The 21258-nt window shown below is 43.0% G+C and overlaps 2 protein-coding genes across 2 annotated transcripts in view; both read right to left on the bottom strand.

Annotated features, from left to right (window-relative positions):
- The window catches only part of LOC308283962 (histone H3.2), a gene marked incomplete at its 3' end in the record, with an annotated part of 144177 nt that overhangs the window by 42273 nt on the left and 80646 nt on the right, over positions 1-21258 (bottom strand). The gene's annotated exons all lie outside the window — the stretch shown is intronic.
- Positions 3770-11022, bottom strand: LOC308283047 (P2Y purinoceptor 13-like; the record flags this gene model as incomplete). Its single annotated transcript, XM_080723434.1, has 4 exons — positions 3770-3790; positions 7097-7519; positions 8349-8738; positions 10840-11022. The coding sequence occupies 4 exons, from the start codon at positions 11020-11022 to the stop codon at positions 3770-3772; spliced, it is 1017 nt and encodes a 338-aa protein (XP_080579560.1).

The following is a 21258-nucleotide window of genomic DNA, read 5'->3' as shown; positions in this document are numbered from 1 at the left end:
CCTACGAAACAGTGTGGGCTCACTCGTGACTATACTCTGCAGCGTGCTAACTGTCATGTGAAGCTCAACCAATACTCCAGCTAACACCACTCCCAGACATTCCACACCTCAATTGCACCTCATTGGCTAAGGGCCCTGCCTTTGTACAGTCTGCGACGAGCGACGGAACTCACGCGGCGTAACTCTATAAACTAGACCAGGTCAACCTGGTTGTGCCAGACCCCCTGTCTGTCATCATCATTTATGACATCATGCCTTTTGTAGGCATGTCATCATCATGTCATCATCATATATACCCTTTATATAGAAAACCCGGACAGACAGACCGACATTTGCTTATGTAGGCCTACCCATTTCATGGGTCTGGCAATAATGAAGATAACATAGTGTTCTCGCTTTTCAGGCGAGCCCACAACAAAGGATCTCAGCGGTTTGACTCATATGGATATGAAGAATCAACTGCTGGTGAGAAAATGCCAAATTAGTTACATTTTCACCAGAAACATACTGTCTCGAATATGAGCGACTGACTATCATAAACCATACAGAGCCACCTCCCCGACAATATCGCGGAGACCGTTTGTTTATTTTTGGACCACACAATGCTTATATGAGACGATTTTAAGATGACTCATTGTTATTCTCCATAGAGGAATTACTTCCACGTCATGTCATGACTTTGTTACTCTATAGAAACAGAAAGAATGCAATTTTGGGAAATTGCAAGTGTAGTTGTCGTGACGCGAGTCCCAATTACCATTTGAATTCTCCCCATTCAAGTCTATGGGGAAAATATTCACTAATAAATTAATGGCCATATATGGAGATCTCTGTATCTGTCCTTGTCCCTTTTATGCCCACATATGGAAATCCCTGATTTCATCAATATTAAGCCAATCTATGGACATAATTTGTGTCTGTCTCATGCGGTCTATGATGTCAGACGTTTATGATGTCAGTCATCTCCATATTTGGGAAAAGTTTCATTTTAGCATTTTCTCATTCAAGTCAATGGAGGAAGAATATTCCCAAATGAATTAGTATTAAACTATAACAGATCTCTTAGCAAAACGCAAGCAGATGAGTCTGACAAATATAGACCTAAACACGTTGTAAGGAGAGCTTGACATCTCCTTAGTGTGTGTAAGGACACCGGCCCCCGTCCCAGGTTTGCTGACAATGAGGTTGCCTGCAGTTTCACCTTCCAACGTGGTTTTCCATTAACAGAACTGTCCCATTAAAAGAACTGAAGAAAACAAGTTCAATTTTGTTGGCTCCAAACAAACCTCCAAAACACACTGATGCGAAAGAAAGCATTGTCCACACAGCAACTTTGTTAGTTTTACATTTTGTCCACCCAGGTGCATGCCCTTCCCTCATTAGGCCAGGACTCCACCAAGAAGACAGCGTCTTGCCGGCGTGGGGCGTCGTCAAAAAATGAACCGGGGCGAATTTGAGCACCCTTCATTAATTAGAACGGGAGCGTTCCCAGCGTTGACATTGACGCGGCGCTCGACGTGCCCGGTGGAGCCGGGCGGTTACCCATGCCTGCCCTCAGCTCTCAATCAAACCAGGCCTGGGAGAGGCGTTCCCTTGGTGTCCCCACAATCTAATTTCCTGTTGCCTTCGCTGTTCTCAGTATGTGAGTTGTGTTCCTAATGGGTGTAATATTCACACTGCCTGTGTTGCCAGGACATAACAAACATGCTAAATGCATCCTAAAATCTCCTCACTTGGCAGTGTGAAATTTCCTTTTTTATGTCATGCTGTTTTATGTCTTGTTGGTGTGTGCATGCGTGCGTGTGTATGTGTGCATGCGCATGTGTGTGTGTGTGTGTTTGTGTGTGTGTGTGTGTGCGTGCGTGCGCATGTGTGTGTGTGTGTGTGTGTGTGTGTGTGTGTGTGTGTGTGTGTGTGCGTGTGTGTGCGTGCGTGTGTGTGTGTGTGTGTGTGTGCGTGCCTGTGTGTGTCATCCACTTTAAGCTCAACACTCCATCATACAATGAGCCAAAGACCATAGTGAAGCTTTATTGCTTTACAGAGAAATAATCAGAGACTTGCTATTTCACTTCATTATGCCCCATTAGTCTGACAAGTGCTTCTTCACAAAACACTATTAAATAAATATAGATAACATTTTAACGACGTGTGTGTTCCTTCCCTGGGGTGTGTTTGCTAATGGGCCTGCTGTGCATCGATATGGCTGCCTGGAGTTTGAATCCCATCTCCCATCGCATGGAGTAAAGCGTTTGTGACATGGTGACGTTGGTTTGTTTGTTTTTGAAAGTAGGGTGTCTCCTTTACACTGTTTCCTTGCATTCCTTCCTTCACTTGATCAACAGCTTCAACAGCTTGAGAGCCACTGTTTAGCAGTGGCGTCAGTTCAGAAAAAGCTAAGGTATGGCAACATGACTGGTGTCTACACCAGTCATGTTGCCATACCTTAGCAACAGACATTTATCTTAAGAAGTACATTTTATTTTTTCTATGGTTTCTTGGGCTGGCTATGGCAGCTGCACTTGGCATGTTAAAGTTAATTAACACATCGGGTGCCCACGGTGATTCAAGGGTTACCCTCGCAGGGGCCCACCGTCTCCATGGCAACACGTCATTTACGTACCTTCACGTCGTAGAAAAAGTATCCGTAATACGTTGAGTAAATGTAATCCAAGTATGTACAGTTTATTTTCACGATGATCTTTTCTTTCAGTCAGGACAGCTTTTTACGTGACACACACGCCACAGCGTGTGTCACGGGCGGTAGAAAGGTTCGCGTTTTGAATATGGTGATTGAAAAAGGAGAGGAATCCGCCATGTTACGTACCTCTGCGTTACTGGGAAAATAGTATCCATGATCCGAGTAAATGTAATCCCAGGATATCCTGTTTCTTTTTATGATAATGTTTTCTTTCAGTCAGGACCACGTTTTACTAAACCTGGGCCACAGCGTTTGTGTCACGGTAGGTAGAAAGGACCGCGCATTGAACATGATGATTGAAAAATCTAGAATAGGAGAAGAATCCGCTATGTTACGTTTCTCCGCCGAGACTCCGCATGGGAAAATACTAGTACTCGTCATGATACGTACTAGGATACATAGAGGGACGATAGAGTAGGAAGAAGCTTGTGAGTGGCTGCAGGGAGACGGCACATGCTGGTCACGTGTACCGCGCTGCATTTTGGGAAATGTAGTGTTTTTCCCATATGGTTGGTGTTTGATCACCGTGGTAGATCCTTCATTGCGGTAGCAATGTACAGTAACTACAGTACAGTAAAACGCGTCAAACGCGTCGTGGGCACTGCGGCTGGGCCTCCAGAGACATCAAAGAGATTGGCGTGTAGACACCTCGTGGGCACCCGATGAGTTAACAATAATGCATCTGTGCAGCTGACCAGCGGAACCTGGGAATATACCATTTTGTCAAGATGGGGAGAATACAAGTCTGGAGAATATAATTATAATACCTTGTTAAAGTGACAATTTTCTTAAATTTTGCATTTGTAGTTATTTTACTGTAATTTAACAACATAATAACCAGAACAGATAGACACAGAGACATTCATGGATTTATATTTAAAATCAACTTTTATTTTCCCACCTGGACCCAGGGTATGGCAGCTGCATACCCCTGCCATACCCAATTGACGCCCCTGCTGTTTAGAAAAGCTGTAGCCTCGGCTCCTCCGGTAGCTGTCACTGCCTCCCCTCCTATCTAATCATCCTAATAGTGATGTTTACCACTATTATTCTGCTCATTATCCTGTGTAATCAGTGCCTGCTGGTCTCCAGCTGTAGAGTGAACACAGAAAAGGACAACAGACCTTTCACACCAACGGTATTCACATTAAACAGTGGGGTAAAAATCACACCAAGTGTGAAGTGAGCGGTGCTATTTATGAGTTAATTTCAGTAACTCATAAATGTGTGACAGTACACCGAGCCTCCCATTGTGCCTGGGTGACACTAACAGCACATGGCATGGCATGGCATGGCATGGCATGGCATGGCATGGCATGGCATGGCATGGCATGGCATGACCCTCTCCTCTCCTCTCCTCTCCTGTCCTGTCCTGTCCTGTCCTGTCCTGTCCTCTCCTCTCCTCTCCTCTCCTCTCCTCTCCGCTAAAATGACCACCAGTGAGCCCTGGGACTCACTTCATTGAACATAACTGTATTATATTAGATGTATATATTTATTATATCTAATACATATCTAATACTGTACATTGAATATAATATGTTGACAATGCATCTCAGGTGATTGTTTTATAGAGTAACGCAAAAGTAATGTAACGAGTAGTGTAACTTATTACTGTCTCCAGGGAGTAATCAAGTAATGTAAGGCATTACTTTTTTTCTAAAGTAATGTGTAGTGTGTAATGCATTACTTTTTTTGAGTAACAGACCCCAACACTGCCTATGAGTCACTATAAATAGAATAACTAATTATGTGACATAAATCATATAAACCTGGATATAATTATCTGATCAGATTTCTTCTTCCTGTTCCATTGTGGCGCACTGTTCCTCCAACCCCTCTATGAGGGAGAATGAAGCACAGCCTTTATGTATGATAGAAAGTAGGCTAAATGTCACCATCTGCCCCCGTTTGCCCCAGTGTGTCTTACAATATGGGCTCTATGTGCAGTAGTCATATTGGAAAGAACTTGCAGGGTGGACATACCACTTCCATTTCTAAATATATTACTTATTAACTGAGAACCAATGTCAGTACTATCAACAATCTGTCAATTGCACCAGGGGGCGACCGAGTATTTCCCGGTGAATCTGTGCGCAAAGGTGGGGGCCGATGGGCAAGGAGGGTTGCGAGCTTATGAGAAACAACTAAAATAAGACCTTAAAACCTGGCGAAAACAGTTGCGTGCATTAGCGGAAGATGACGATAAAGGAAATCATTTAATGGAAAACATTAAATTAACTTCTGAAAAGCATACACGGCCTTAAAACATGGCAAAAACAGTTGCGTGCATAAGCGCAAGATTAGATGAGGATAAAGGAAATCATTAAATGGAAAACATTAAATTAACTTCTGAAAAGGCTTCACCCACCTCGAGTCTATAGCCTACTAAAAACTAGTGAACCGCGATCTTGCCACACGTGAATAATTGTGGATGTAAACAATAACACAGACAATATACATCCTTGTTGTGGGATGAAAGGATATCATCATGGCCCCAAATAACTTTTAAATATCTTGCAATTGGCAAACGAGTCTCTTACTAAATCGGCAAGATTACATTACATAACATAATATAAAAGCTAAGCTATATAACCTCTCCATCATCAGCAATAGTCAGTGGTTCGTGTCCTCCACACTTAAGCCCCCACCATTGCGCACAGATTCACCGGGAAATACTCGGTCGCCACCAGGGGTGTCATTTGCGCCTCAGAGGAGAGGAGCCAAGCCAAGGCTTGACACTGTCTAACAGCGCGTAAAAGTTTATTTCCGTTCCAACGGCAACGGAGTACTCCATGGCCACAGGTAGTGAATGTTCTGGTAATCATTATAAATATAACATCCTTAAATCCTTGTGCATAGATTAAATGCTCCCATTTGTAGTAAGCTGAAAGTGAATGTGATGTTTTGGCACAGACGGTGGCTCCGGCCATAGCCGTGGGAACTATAGGTGCTGCAGGTGCTCCAGCACCCCTATGGGGAAGTTTTATTTTTTTATATATATATAAGAAAAGAACAAATCAAAAATAGCAAAAGAAAAATGTTGCCTCTTGTTTTTTATGTATTCATTTATATATATTTTTTTGGGGGGGAGGCGGAGGATTTAGTGCTATATGTATATTTACAAATTATATAGCCTACTATAATATGTTTCAGATCATCGTCTTGGCATAGCCTACATCTATGCTTATTTGGGGGTATTTGTACAGTCCTTTGTTATGTTAGGCTATTTGATGCTACATTGCGTGACGATTCTGCAATTTGGCCTATTTATATTTAAAAAAAACAGCAAAAAAATCCCATTATAAAATGGATTAAAAAAAGATAAAATATATTATTATTTTTTCGCGGGCGCTCACTGCGCTCGCACCCGCAGGAAGACCCCATAGCAGAATCATGCTTAGGGCCCCCGTGGGGCCAGAACCGGCTCTGCTTATCCGGGTTGTAAGGCTAAATATCTTTACAATATAATGTCCACTCAGAGGTCAGAAAAGAGTTAACAATTAATTATAATTATGATGTCAAGTGAAGCATGGTCAATTGTGTCTGATTGGACATTATATTGTCCAAGATATCCGGCCTTACAACCGGATAACATCAGTCAAAAGGTTTACAAAACACAGGTTCACTTTGCTGGCAAGAATTCTTGAACCGAGAATTACTAATAACATTTTGGAAACAAACCTAACTTGTTCCTATTGTTGCAAATGATTCCACACTGAAAGCAGAAAGACACCTGCTGAGACATGCTGTAGGGGCCGCATGCGGCCCACTGGCCGCGGGTTGAATACATTGCTCTGGATAGCAACCAGGCTTTCCCCTGTAATGAAAGCCTGGTGAATGTGAAGTTAAGTTAAACAGCCTTTCCTGTCACACACTGTGACGCGGCCGCGGTTTTCCCGGTGAACCTTGGCGCAACGGTGGGGGCTTGGGAGTGTGGGGAACACACACACCACTGACTATTGCCGATGATGGAGAGGTTATATAGCTTAGCCTTTATGTATTGAAAATGAGAGGCACTCTGACGATTAAGTAAGAGACTCATCGCCAATTGCAAGATATTTAAACGTTATTTGGGGCCACTAGTTTTACTAGTAGGCTAGTGTAGGCTAGTGTAGGCTTAGAAGCATTTTCAGAAGTTAATTTAAGGTTTTCCATGATTTCATTTATCCTCATCTAATCATGCGCTAATGCACGCAACTGTTTTTGCCAGGTTTTAAGGCCTATAGGCTTTTCATAGTTAATTTAATGTTTTCCATTTAATGATTTCCTTTATCGTCATTTTGCGCTAGTGCACGCAACTGTTTTCGACGGGTTTTAAGGTCTTATTTTAGTTGTTTCTCATAAGCTCCGCAACCCTCCTTGCCCATCGGCCCCCACCGTTGCGCTCAGGTTCACCGGGAAAACCGCGGTCGACACTGTGACACACATGTCCATTTTGCCTTTTGTGAGGGTCTTGCGGCTGAACGTGGTTGTCAGTTGTCTCCGGAACATCTTGCACAGGAATATGTAGATGAGTGGATCCAGACACACGTTCATGGTCGACAGCCAAATGGTGGTCTCATATGCGATGTCGGCCGTGTACAGTGCTCTGCAGTGGTTGGATGTGATTCGGGTCTTGATCAATATGTAGGGACCAAGGACAAAGTGGAAGGGGGCGAAGCAGATGAAAAACACTGCGACCACAACGAAGACCTTTGCATTGGTTCTGCGACTGGTCACTTCAGAGCTGCTCCTGGAGGCTTTGTATGACTCGTACACCTTCCTGCTGATGAAGGTGTAGCAGAACAGCATCAGAACCAGTGTGCTCCAGAACACCACCTGCACACAATACATCAATAGAAAGCACAACAAAGACACCATGAGTTTGACTTGAAATGTTTGGCCCAGTGGCGTCAGTTCAGAAAAAGCTATGGTATGGCAACATGACTGGTGTTACACCAGTCATGTTGCCATACCTTAGCAACAGGCACGATACATTCATTTTAAGAAGTACATTAAGTTTTCCCCCCTGTTTCTACGGTTTCTTGGGCTGGATATGGCAGCCTGGAACAGTTGTTCAAGTGCAGCAAAACTTGGCATGTTGGTAAATGTGCCACAATTAACAATAATGCATTGCACCTGTGTGTGCAGCTGACCTGCGGAACCTGGGAATATACTATTCTGTCAAGATGTGGAGAATATAATCATAATACCTTGTTAAAGTGACCATTTTGTAAAGTTTTGCATTTGTAGTTATTTTACTGTAATTTAACAACATAATAACCAGCACAGATAGACAAAGAGACATTCATGGATTTATATTTAAAAGTAACTTTTATTTTCACCCCTGGACCCAGGGTATGGAATCTACATACCTCTGCCATACCCAATTGACCCCCTGGTTTGGCCCATGTTGGGTGTACATGCAGAGGCGGTGCCAAACATTAGATGCACACAGACAGACAGACAGACTCACTGACAGTCTCACGGATAGACTCATGAACAGACTCATATTAGGAACGAAAACATAATTCCTCACCTTCGGCTGTTCTGGCCTAGTAATGGGGATAATAAATTCTACATTGGGTCGGTTATGACTAACATGGAATACAGTATATCACAACAGTAACATTTAGACAGTTACAGTGCAAAGTTAACCATGTATTACCTGAAAAACGTGGTGGGCTGCCTCAAACATTTGCAGACCAACCCCACTCCACAGGTCGCTGCACGCCAGTTCGCCTCCAGAGAGCTGCGGTGGCTTGTCAGCCAGGATGACGACTGGCAGCCCTGAAGATAACATCACTACCCAGACAGTTGCACTCAGCACCTGGCCAACCCTGACCTTCTGCACAGCATATCTCCCAAATAGCCGGACTATCTTCAGGTAACGGTCCAGACTGATGAGGCCCAGAAAAAGTATGCTGACATACATGGAGAGGTAGAACAGAGGGTTTGAGTATCGACAGTAGAAGAGTCGCAGGCGCAAAGGGCCTACACCTGGATACTGTAGTACCCTGAGAGGGATGGTCAGAGTCATGAGCATGTCGGCCACCACCTATTGGTGAAGAATCATATTATTAATCACTTTGTAATGTTTTTTCTATGGGTCTGCAGCTGACAAATAGGGCCTACACTGTTAGCCCTTGCTGTAAATTAATAGCAAAAATCGGAACAGTATTATACTGTATTAGTATCAGACAGTCTTATACTGTAAACAGCAAAGCATTCTGGGAGTGAAAATTACTTTTTTACAGCAATTTAAGAGAATGTCATTATTGTCAGGAATTGCTGTAAATTTGCTCTCAACAGCAAAGCATCCTGGGAAGAAGACAGCAAAGTATTCTGGGTAAAGCATTTGTCTAGTTGTCTAATTTGTCTAGTAGTTATTAGGGGCATAAGCTTCTGGGAGCTAAAAATGCTTAATATGTCATGTCCATGTGTCTGCCTATAGGCAAGCTGACTGACATTATGTCAGAATTTGATTTGTCAGTATTTGAGCCTCAACCCTAGCTGCTATCACTAGGTTAGGGTTCAGCTCCCTCACCTTGGTGGTTGGAAAAGGTACATTTCTAAGAACTCTAACAGAGGTTGAGATTTTGACCATCTCTGTATTATTCTAACTAGCCCTTACCCGTTCAAAGATATGAGCTCCGAAATGATGTGCAGTGTGTGGGTTATGGGATGTGCACTGTGCACACAGTATATGAGGGATGGAAAGTAACTTTAACTGGTGCTTGCATGCTAATATGTAGGAGCATCAATGTAAGAAATACCCGTTCCATTTAACGGCTACAGAGATACTGTGTACCGATCTGCATGATTTTTGGACAACATCTGTAACAGGGCCAGAACCCCCCCCCCTCCCCCCCCCCCCCCCCCCCCCACCCGGCTGCCTGCACACTCCCCCCCCCCCCCCCCCCGTGTGTGTGTGTGTGTGTGTGTGTGTGTGTGTGTGTGGGTTTGTGTGTGATTGTGCATGGCCTATGAACAACAGCGCCCCTCCCTTAACATGTGTGGTCACAAAAGGTACTGTAGGCTAAATAGATATAGATACACCATAAAAATGCTAATATACAGCATATGATTTGTGAAAGTCACAAACGGGCTTCACAGTTATGTCAGGTGTGTTCATATGCTAATGGTGATGCGATTTCAGATCAATTGCTCGAGCCACTGAGGAGAAACGCTGTGACAGACAGACACTCAGACATTTGGTGAATTATATGTTAGATGTTAAGAATGTCACAGACATTGTTAAAATTGAGACTATACAGAGATGATTAGCATTGGGACCAATGCTAATCTTCTCTGTGTTGTACCAGTTTTAACAATTTCAACATTCTGCAGAATCTGCACATACCATAGATATAGTTTAAATACTATAATATACAGTAGGTTACTGAGGAACTTTGAGAAGGAATACAGTAGGTTACTGAAAACCCTTTATCAGGAATACAGTAGGCCTAAGTTACTGAAAAACCTTGAACAGGAATACAGTAAGTTACTGGAAAGCAGTATTTAAAGGTATATTCAGTGATTGTATTTTATTCAAATAAAAATATAATTGGTACATTTTCCATTCATTCTCACTAGAATGTGTGCTGACCATATAAGGACTTCCACCATGGCCCGTGTTGCGAGCATAGCTAGATTTGGTTTTCAGAGGTGGCCAGCCAGTCCTCGACCAATCAGGGTAGAGTATGGCCTTAGTTATGTTATAATGTTTAGTTATGATGGTCAAAATAAAGGTTTTGAGAACCACAGTCACTGCTAAATGCCTAGATTTTAAACTACTGAAATGCCACAGTCTCGTAGTAAATCAGTATCATACAGATCCTGAAGCTGGAGAGGTAGGCCTACCGATATTCAGTGATTGGGTCTAATGATCAAAACGAGAACATTATAATGGTGTAAAAAAATCTATACAAAATTAAACATTTCCATGCTGTAAGGCCAGTGACCCCCGGCCACTTTCATTATCACTGAATACACCTTTAACTGTACATCTATTCTCAGTAATATACTGTAATTCCAAATACAGCAAGAGACTGCCAAAAAGCAGTAGATAGATAGAACACGCACTGCCAGTACTTTACTCTAAATCTGCAGTGAAAAGGCTAACAGTGTACGTCTCCAACACACATCCCTATACTCACCACATTCTTTAGATAGACTATAAATGTGGAGGTAGTGGGGATCTTGTAAAAGATCCATGCAGCCAGACTGTTCAGTACCAGTGCCACTAGGAAGAGGACACTATATAGACAGGGGAAGACCACCGCCACACTGGCATTTAGAACACACTCCATGGAGTTATTGGATGTTGTGGTGTTGTTCATCTTCACAACCTTGCGAGTGGAAAGCTGTTAAAAGAGAGATAGATGAAATGATAAAATCAAAGGATGATGAAATAGAGAAAAATCTACAGCGCGAGAGACAAAACACTGCAAATGCATGATGGAAGGATACTGTACATGTATGTCTTGAAAAGACAAAAGAAAAGAATGGAGGCTGACTAGATAGATAGATAGATAGATGGATATATAGATAGATACCTTTGTTATCCCAAGGGGGAAATTCAGTCACCCAGAGTCACACAGCAGTTAAGGTTACAGGATACAGGACAGTAAGAAAAAGTCCCCAATCGGGGCCATGCATTTGGGTCCCCAATCAGGGCCATGCATTTGGGTCCCCATCCAGAATCAATGGGGGTAAATTTACTATAATCACAGTTTTTGTCTTTGTCTACAAGCACACAACGCCTCGCGGTGCGAGGCGTTGTGTGCTTGTAAATTTGCCGTTTTCACTACTTTTGTGCGACGGCCTTGTATGATGAAGCAGGGCTTTACTTTGCGAAAGAACGTACAAATTTGAAACTTGGAGATACAAGGTTTCTATCTGACAACGACGATATGAATGTTAAGCATCATATCTATCCTAATATAATGTTAAGCATCATATCTATCCTAATATAATGTTAAGCATCATATCTATCCTAATATAATGTTAAGCATCATATCTATCCTAATATAATGTTAAGCATCATATCTATCCTAATATAATGTTAAGCATCATATCTATCCTAAGTTACTATCAAAAACTCAGTCAGTCAGTCACGTCACGTCTCGTCACATTTTTCCCCAACTCATATCTCCGCCACCGTTAATTGCCTCTATATCCATGCCAAACTTTGCACACACACTCCTTGGCTGCCAAACCACACCCTCCACCCCTCATTTCTCACATGGCCCTCTTCTAGCGCCACCATGAGGCCAATTCTTGCAAAACACATTTTTTTTGTATTCTGCTCACTACAGAGTTTAACCTAAAATCACGCAAAGCGGTACACAGTATGTCTAGAGCATGTCATCAACATGGATCTGTCTCATTTACCGCCACCATCAGGCCGATTCTTTTCACATTTTTGGACACTGCTTCTACAGATTTTGCCCTAAAATCAAGCAAAGCGGTACACAGTATGTCTACATGTGACCTGGCGGTCGCTTTTCTCCCGATTAGGGAGTCTTATTAGACAAAGAGGCAGTTTACTTGGGCTGTTTACAGATCTGGAAGTCGCAGTCTGTATGAACAGGACCAGCAGAACACCTGATAACCTCACCATGGTCCACATCCTGGAGATCAGACACAAACCTGTGAGGGAAGAAAAAAGAAAAAAGCACATACAGTACATACAGACTACGGCAATGCATAGGCATTGTATTGTATTTAAATGTTATAGCATAGGCTATAACATTTAAATACAGACACATAGCATTCCCAGATTTGCACGCATGCAAGATAATAGCATCTTAAATCATGTAGTGATAGAAAGATAGAAACTAACAGAACCTCCTGAACACATCCATCAGCCTATGCAGATGCACTCTAACCTAACGCGGACCAGTTTGTGTAGGCAGATGGGCGGGCGCTGCGAATCTCTCCGCGAGTCTCTGGCCAATAGCATGTGTTCTCCTCCCCCCACCCCCCTCTGCTCCTCTGCTCAGCGCAGAGAACGCTGCTGCGTCATGACGTCAACACATTCGGTGCGACGCTCTCTGCACTCTGATTGGTTAGGGAAATTCTATACACTTCCTCCAACAGTGATCATAACGTGATCGCCCAGGCTTCTTCTTCTTCCTATCGCCAAAAGAAGCCTGGGTTTCCGAGGCTAATGCAGATGTGATGCCTCTCTTACCTTCAGTATCTTGCGTTTGAGTATCCACAGCCTGCTAGTGAGAGTTTATATACCTATCTATACCTTTGTCATCCAATGGGTGTAACATATCCAATGACGTGCCACTACCCCCATTCATCATATGTGTGCCGTGCATGTCTTGCCACGTGATTTAGTGAAGACAATTGTTCAAAATTAGGCAGCTGTGTGGGAACTGAAAGGTTCCCACACAGGTTTGATTGCGACCGTCAGGTCGCAGTTACTATCAAACCCTCCACCGGCTGTCTGTCTGTCAGTCAGTCAGTCAGTCAGTCAGTCAGTCAGTCAGTCAGTCAGTCAGTCACACGTCACACTTTTGCCCTTCTCATATCTCCGCCACCGTTCCCCCAATCCATGCCAACATTTGCACACACACTCCTTGGCTGCCATACCACTACCCCCACCCCCCATTCTCACATGGCCCTCTATAGCGCCACCATGAGGCCAATTCTTGCTAAACACATTTTTTGGGAACTGCTCCTACAAATCTTGCCCTAAAATCACACAAATCGGTAAAGACTATGTCTAGACTCATGTCATCAACATGGATCTGTCCAATATAGTGTCACCATCAGGGCGATTTTTTCAAACACATTTTTGGACACTGCTTCTACAGATTTTGCCCTAAAATCACGCAAATCTGTACACAGTATCTCTACAGTCATGTCAGCAACCTGCATCTGTCCCATTTCCCATATTCCCTCCTGATTGGCTACCATTGCCAAGTGTCAACCTTCTGCCAGTGGTGAAGCATCTTTGACCAAGACACTGACTGAACCCCTAAATGTCCCTGATGAGACACCGAACCCCTAAATGACAAACTTTTATGTCACCTTAAAAGTACATCACAGTGGAGTCAACAAGACTACCCGTAATTGCCGGACTATAAGCCGCTGCTTTTTTCCCATGTTTTGAATCCTGCGGCTTATACAACGGTGCGGCTTATCTAGAGATTTTTACAGCGAACGGCCTGTTAGTTAGTTTTACAATGGTCTTTAACAAGGATTTATGTATAGATTTTTACAGCTAACGGCCACCAGGGGCGCTCAACAGGAAGCAGGAAGGACACCTGCGGCTTATAGTCAGGTGCGGCTTATATAGGTAAACATTTGTTTTTTGTTCTAAATTTAGCAGGTGCGGCTTATATTCAGGTGCAGCTTATAGTCCAGCAATTACGGTACATTGAAAATGAGGGCCTGGCCTTCAATTGTACTCCAAGTTGAAATAAAGGTTATTATGATGATGATGATGATGATGATGAGAGTGGCAAGAGAGGGGAAACAGGAGAGGCAGAGGTGGTGACCATGACTGTCACCCCTCTCCAAGGGACTGCATCCCAACTCTCCAGAAATTCAGGGGCCCAGAGACAAGGGACAGTCCCTGGACACGAAGCCGTGGGCAGGGTGGCATAGGTGGGACCTCTGAGCTTACAGTAGCAGTAGTGCTTAATTTGAGGGGGTACATCTTTGATTGGATCCGGCACCTATTTCATTGGATCCGGGACCTTCCCTGTCAATCAAAATAGTGCTGTTTGGTCATATATGTTTTCTTCCATACAAATAGAGACCTTTTTGACTGTAGCATTTTCTTTACTTTATATTTTCATGTTTTTGTTCAATTTCTTAAATGTTTCTGATGTGGTACTGTATAGGTGACAGTGACACACAATAGACAAACTATATACACACATGGTGTCATAGAATTTTGTTAACAATAAAAAAATAATAAAAAATAATATGCCAGTTATTCAGATTGATCATTCCAAATTGATAGTTTGACTACCCGTGTTCTGATGTGCCATATGTGCCAATTGTTGCTGCTAATGTTATACTGGATGCGTAAATATAGGTCAAAAAGATGAAAAAAATAATAATGTAAATTGTGGTGCGCGTGACAGTTTATGCGCCCAGCCCGCGCACACAGCCAGCCCAGGATCCGGCACCTATTCCTTGACAAATTAAGCACTGAGTAGCAGGGAAATGGGAAACTGTTATACAACCACACGCTTCGAAGACACAGAAAGTAGAAGACCAGAGAAACTTAATTACTTAATCCTTGTTTAGTTCTTCAAGTTTCTATGGCTCTCGGCTCAAATGGTCAATATCATCTTTTCTTCCAGCTTGCATCAGCATTCATCTTGACTGCATGTAAAAGTCACGTTTAAGGGCCTCTATCATTGTTCCCATCAAGTTAGGTAGAATATTCTCACCCTTCCCGCTTTTATGCAGTGCCGAAAGTTTCTGGGAACTCAGATTTTAGGTAGATAATGAAGTCTCTTTGATCATACAGCCACTATCGTATTTCAAGTGCGTATTCTTTAATTGTTAAAGACATTGTTAAAGAATTATTAAAGACAATAACCTACTTGACCTGTGCTTGGAAGAGCACTGCTTCTAGTGTCATGGTTTCAGTACAGCATGAAAAAGAAAAACACAAATTCACTGATTATGTCACTGAATCCAGAGAGAAGAAGAAAAAGGTGGGGAACAATCAAATAACTGAGTCGAAAGGGACACAAGGGACTGCACTTTTATAGTGCCCCCAAAATGACTTCTACTTGCAGCCAAGACAATACATTTGTATTTGTGCTCTTTTCACAAATACAAATGTATTGTCTTGGCTGCAAGTAGAAGTCATTTTGGGGGCACTATAATCTTTCCATCTATGATATTATTATGAAGCCTCTTTGATCATACAGCCACTATCGTCTTTCCTCACATTTCAAATGACAACATGGGCAGCAGTTGAGTGAGCGTCAGCCCTGTCAATAGCATATGGAGTATCTGGCCTCATGCTATCCTGCTCAGCTTGCATATTAAACTGTTGTCCCATTAACTCCCTTTGTTGCTGAAATGTTAACCCTGGGGCCAGTACAAGGTGGCACTACCACAGCGCCAGTTAAGGTAAAAGGGACACATTCATTAAGTCACAGACAACAGAGGTAATCTAAAGTAGGGGGAGGATAGGGAGAATCCTCCTTCACAGCCAACAAGTCTCTTTTAACCTTTTATCACAGTCTCAATTTGAGCTCTATATTGCTCCACGATTTTAAGCAATTGGTCCATGGTGCGTTGATTTAGTCTATGAAGTCTTCATGTGCGTTTAGTTTCTCCCCAGTTGGCAAAAAAAAAAGGAAAAAAAGAAAACAAAGAAGGTAGGCCTAAACTCTTGTCTATTTAATTCCCAAACTAACTCAACCCGTGTTCATTTCGGTCTGCGTAAGATATCTATGCCAAGGGGTTGGAAAGGCAGCCAGTAACTGGCGACCCACATGCACCCCTTAGCTGTGCCCCCAAGAAGACTTGCACACAGAGCGGTACGCACTCACCACCACGACCACTCCTTGCACATACACATTGTCTTGCAACAATGAAATAATACTCACGTGAAATGTGAGAAGGAAAGATGATAGTGGCTTTATGATCAAAGAGACTTCATAGATGGAAAGATTAGTGGACAACTGGACATATAATGTGACTTCTACTTGCAGCCAAGACGATACATTTGAAGTTGTGCTCTTTTGTTCAGTCCCTCGTGTCCCTTTCCACTAAGTTATTTGATTGTTCCCCACCTTTTACATCGTTTTTTTTCTCTGTGGATTCAGATAGATAATCAGTGAATTTGTGTTTTTTTTCATGCTGTACTGAAATTGAAAACATGAAACTAGAAGCAGTGCTCTTCCGAGCACACGTCAAGTAGGTTATTGTCTTGCAACAATTAAATAATACGCACTTGAAATACGATAGTGGAATTCCCAGACATTTTTGGCACTGCATAAAAGCGGGAAGGGTGAGAATATTCTACCTAACACACTAGATGGGAACTAACCTCGCCCTGGTGTTCGTTCACAACAGGCCGTTTGGTTTCCGCCGAAAGCGCGGCGTCGCTTTGATTTGGTTCCCTCCGTTTGTTTCCACAATCCCTATTAAAATGCTCGAGTAGCCTCGTGTAGTCTTGCCAGTCGCTAAAAGTTGGACTAAAAGATGCATATAGGGTTAGGGTTAGGGTTAGGGTTTTTCAAAAGCAAAACTACTCCGCATCAAGGAGTTTATTAGGTAGGTACTAAAAGTGTGTCCTTGGGCGCAGGGGAATATTTTGGGTTAAAACTGAATCCGGTTTGATCTTTCCGGCAAATTGTAGTCCTTTTAGTACTACAACATGACGTTTTGTGGTTTCCGCTCCAGACCGGTTACAAACCCGAAAAGTGAAGTGATCCCAGACTAGATGGGAACAATAACTAACCCTAACCCAAAAACGTGACTTCTACGTGTATTATAGAGTATAGATAGACGAATGCTGATGCAAGCCGTAAGAAAAGATGTTATTGACCATGTGAGCCGAGAGCCATAGAAACCTGAAGAAATAAACAATGTAATTAAGGCATGCCTAAATGCTCAGCATTTGTATTGCACCTTCATCTAAAGCAGCATTTGTATTGCACCTTCATCTAAAGCATTTGGCAATGTGCCAGTTTCTGGCTGGTGCAAAAAAATATATAATAATTCTTATATTATATATATTATTATATTATTCTGTGTTATATTCATTGCTGTAGTCTGTACTATGTATATGTTTAGGGTAGTGTCTGATCTCCAGGATGTGGAACATGGTGAGATTAGAGTTCTGCTGGTCCTGTTTGTACAGACTGCCACTGGTTGTGTCGGTCCAGGTAAGCTGAAGCCTGACTCTAAAGTCTCTTCATATTAGGATAAATATGACGCTTAGCATTCATATCAGCATATAGTACGACTTCAATTAGCCTATATCAAGACTGTCCTCGCTCTCAATTTGTATTTATTCACATGTTCATATAAGATTGACACTATGCCATTGTATTGTGTAATTTGTGATTCAGCATACATGGTGTACCGTCCAAGTTTTAATTTACATTTGGGTTTTTTTTTTAAACATAATGCAGTCTCAGGAGCAGGCCTAGAATTTCATCATTTTAGGGGCAAGGCCACTTGGCCTTTGGTGTTGTCCATTTTTTTAGGGCACAAAGGCCAAATGTGAGGGCAGGAAGGCAATCAATGATGGTACCGGTATTTACAATCTGATCCCTGCACCAATCAAAGTCACACTGGATTGGTTTCAAGATGGGGACTCTGGAGAGTTAAGTTAAAACACTGGTGTCTACATGAGAGGAAAGAGACAACGGTGTCTACTGACTACATATTGACATGAAAGAGACAGAGGAGAAAGTGGTACAGTCAGTGTGCATGGGCAGGGCATTAAGGCCACTGTGGCCTCATGTCATCCATATACTAATTAGGGAGAGCAGTCAGTCAGTAGGTCACTCACACAATGGATTATCTATTCACTCGCTTCAGCGACTGATCTCAAATTTAACATGGCATTGGCCATTAGCATTAGACACACGGTGACGGAGCCCGAATTCCATTTTTCCCAAATTCTAGCTATTTTTTAGCGTTTCTTCACTCTACAGCTCTACAGCCTGTTGTCAGGGTTACGGTCCGTTCCTCCAGGCCATGGGATCTGTAGCCCCGGGCCTACACACACCTCTCTCACAGTTAGGAATGTTGCAGTCTCTCTCTCTCTCTCTCTCTCTCTCTCTCTCGGTCTCTCTCTCTCTCTCTCTCTCTCTCTCTCTCTCTCTCTCTCTCTCTCTCTCTCTCTCTCTGCATGGGTCACGCATGCAACGGGTGATGTGTGTCTCATCTTCCAACGGGTATGGAAAAATTATGTGGAGCAAGCACATACATACTAGGCCCCTGCAAGCCCGACGGGACCCGACCAGGGCCCGGCCCGGCCCGCCAAAACGGGCCGGGCTTGGGCTCGTTTCGAAACTCACCAACGGGCCTAGGGCCCGTTGGTGAGAACCATGCTCGGAACATTTCGCGCTGTGAATTTCACACATGACGTCTCTGTGTGTGCGCTTAGCTAGAATGGAGTGTGGTGTGTGAGTGAGTGCTGCCTCCCATAGCCTTCTAGGCTAATAGCCTTCTAGGCTATGGGTTCTATCCGTATCTATAGCAACCACGGCTCTGATTGGTCGTGACATGAGTACATTAGCCAATGGAGAGCCGCAACGAGCCGAGGGCTTGACGGCTTTTCTTTCTTCTCACAGTCACACAAGTCTACTCTGCGACTCTGCGAACACAGCGAGACTAGAACATTAGGAGCACTACTGCAGTTTCACCCATTTCACCGTCATTTCTCAAATAAATCGCCCTGTAATGATTCCCCGACCTCCCGAGTCCCGTATCAGTTACGGGATGCGTGCGACGATACTCTGTATTTTACGAGATGGCCACGGGCGGCAAGCCGACAATAATATCAATATCTAATTGCTGTGAAGATATACAGTAACATAACAAACGGTGGGTGGAGGAAGATTTCTTGCGTTGTGATGTGATGTGTGTGTAATTACTTGCTGTGCTGTTGTGTTGTGTTGTGTTGACTTCTTTCTTTTAATCAGAGCGCAAGACGAGCACAGCTATAGAGGGCTGTACATACATCTCTCAGTCTCCGTCCTCTCCGACCATAGTTTTCGTCGGAAAGTTTCGACTTTCTGACGTGCGTGCAGCTTTCCGAACTCAAATTAGGAGTAATCCTTTTCAGAAGTTGCAAGAGATGTCATTTTGTAGTTGAACTGGACCTTTCCGACGCAAATTTCGGTGGTCTGTGACAGCATGGACTCCCCTTGAGAGTGTAGCTGCAGCAGCGCGCAGCGCACACAAATAATTAATTAATAATAAGGTGACGGGCTTCGGGCCGGGCTCGGGCTTTAAATAGCAGCACCAAACGGGCCACGGGCCGGGCCTGGACTGAAGTCCACGGGCCAGGGCCGGGCCCGGGCCCACATTTTAGGCCCGTGCAGGGGCCTAATACATACTCATACTTCTATTCACCTAATTTTGCTGTTAAATCATTTGTATCCATCATAAATATACACTCCTCCATGGGCTGCTCCTTACATTATGATGCTCCCACATATTCTCACGCACGCACCATGCAGTTACAGTTACTTTCCCCATAACCCACACTCTGCACATATTTTGCAGCACATATCTTCGAACGGGTAAGGTCTAGTGCCATTGGTTTGAGGGGCACGAGGTCAAACTGAGGGGCAACGACGGCCATGGCTTTCATGGCCTCCCTGAAATTCCTGCCCTGCTCAGGAGTAATGTTGGGTAACCCGGGGGGGCATGCATGCACATGGAAATGTTTGGAGTTAGTATCTTAATGAGGAAAGTTTTTGTTTAAAATTAAACACAATATGCAATATCTCATAAACAAAACAATAACGGGGGAATCCTCTCTCAAAACACAAACATTATGTGACCCAGATACTTTAAGGCACATTCTCAACAAGGTACAATATGTTAATTATTGCTCAGCCAGATAGTATGGCTGACATAAACATGTCAGCCATTGATTTCATTAATTCAAGACTGTCCTCTCTTTCAATTTGTATTTATTCATGTTCATATACTATTGACATTATAATGCTAATTGCGACTGTCAGGTCGCAGTTACTATCAAAACCTCCACCGGCTGTCTGTCAGTCAGTCAGTCAGTCAGTCAGTCAGTCAGTCTGTCCATCACGTCACACTTTTCCCCTATATATGTCCGCCACTGTTGCCCCGATCAATGCCAAACTTTGCACACACACTCCTTGGCTGCCAAACCACAACCCCCAGCCCCCCATTTCTCACATGGCCCTCTTCTAGCGCCACCATGAGGCCGATTCTTGGAAAACACATTCATGGACACTGCTCCAACAGATTTGTCCCTAAAATCTCGCAAAGCGGCACACAGTATCTCTACAGTCATGCCTTCAACGTGCATCTGTCCCATCTAGCGCCAACATCAGGCCGAGTGTCAATATTTTATGAACATATGAATTAATACAAATTGAAAGAGAGGACAGACTTGAATTAATGAAATCAATGGCTGACATGTTTATGTAGTAGTAGTAGTAGTAGTAAAATGTATTTTCAGTTCAAAGGTCACATATTTTGTTGTTGCAAAATAGACTCAGACAGACATTTGATTGATTGATTGATAATTGATTGATAGATTGATGTTATGACTACATAGGCTATATTCATTAATTAATACAACAAAGTAGTTGCAAGCATATTTTTACTTTTACTGTAGTAAAATATATCTATCTATCTAGGCTGCAATTTGACTGTAGGCTATATGCATATGGGAGGGGGAGAGTATAAAAACCTATTTATTTAATCTTTTATTTTCATCTTTTTGTAATTTTCCCTTTTCAGTTTTGATGCTTTTAATACTTTTTGTCTTTACTGTCTTTTTTTTTTAAGAAAAGAAAGAAACTGTCTGTAGAATTCATTTTGCAATACATAACAAGTTGACTGTCAAGTGTTTG

This window comes from Nannobrachium achirus, assembly GCF_963921795.1.
Source record: "Nannobrachium achirus genome assembly, chromosome: 4".
Lineage (NCBI taxonomy): Eukaryota > Metazoa > Chordata > Actinopteri > Myctophiformes > Myctophidae > Nannobrachium > Nannobrachium achirus.
This window is presented reverse-complemented; position numbering and strand designations above follow the sequence as displayed.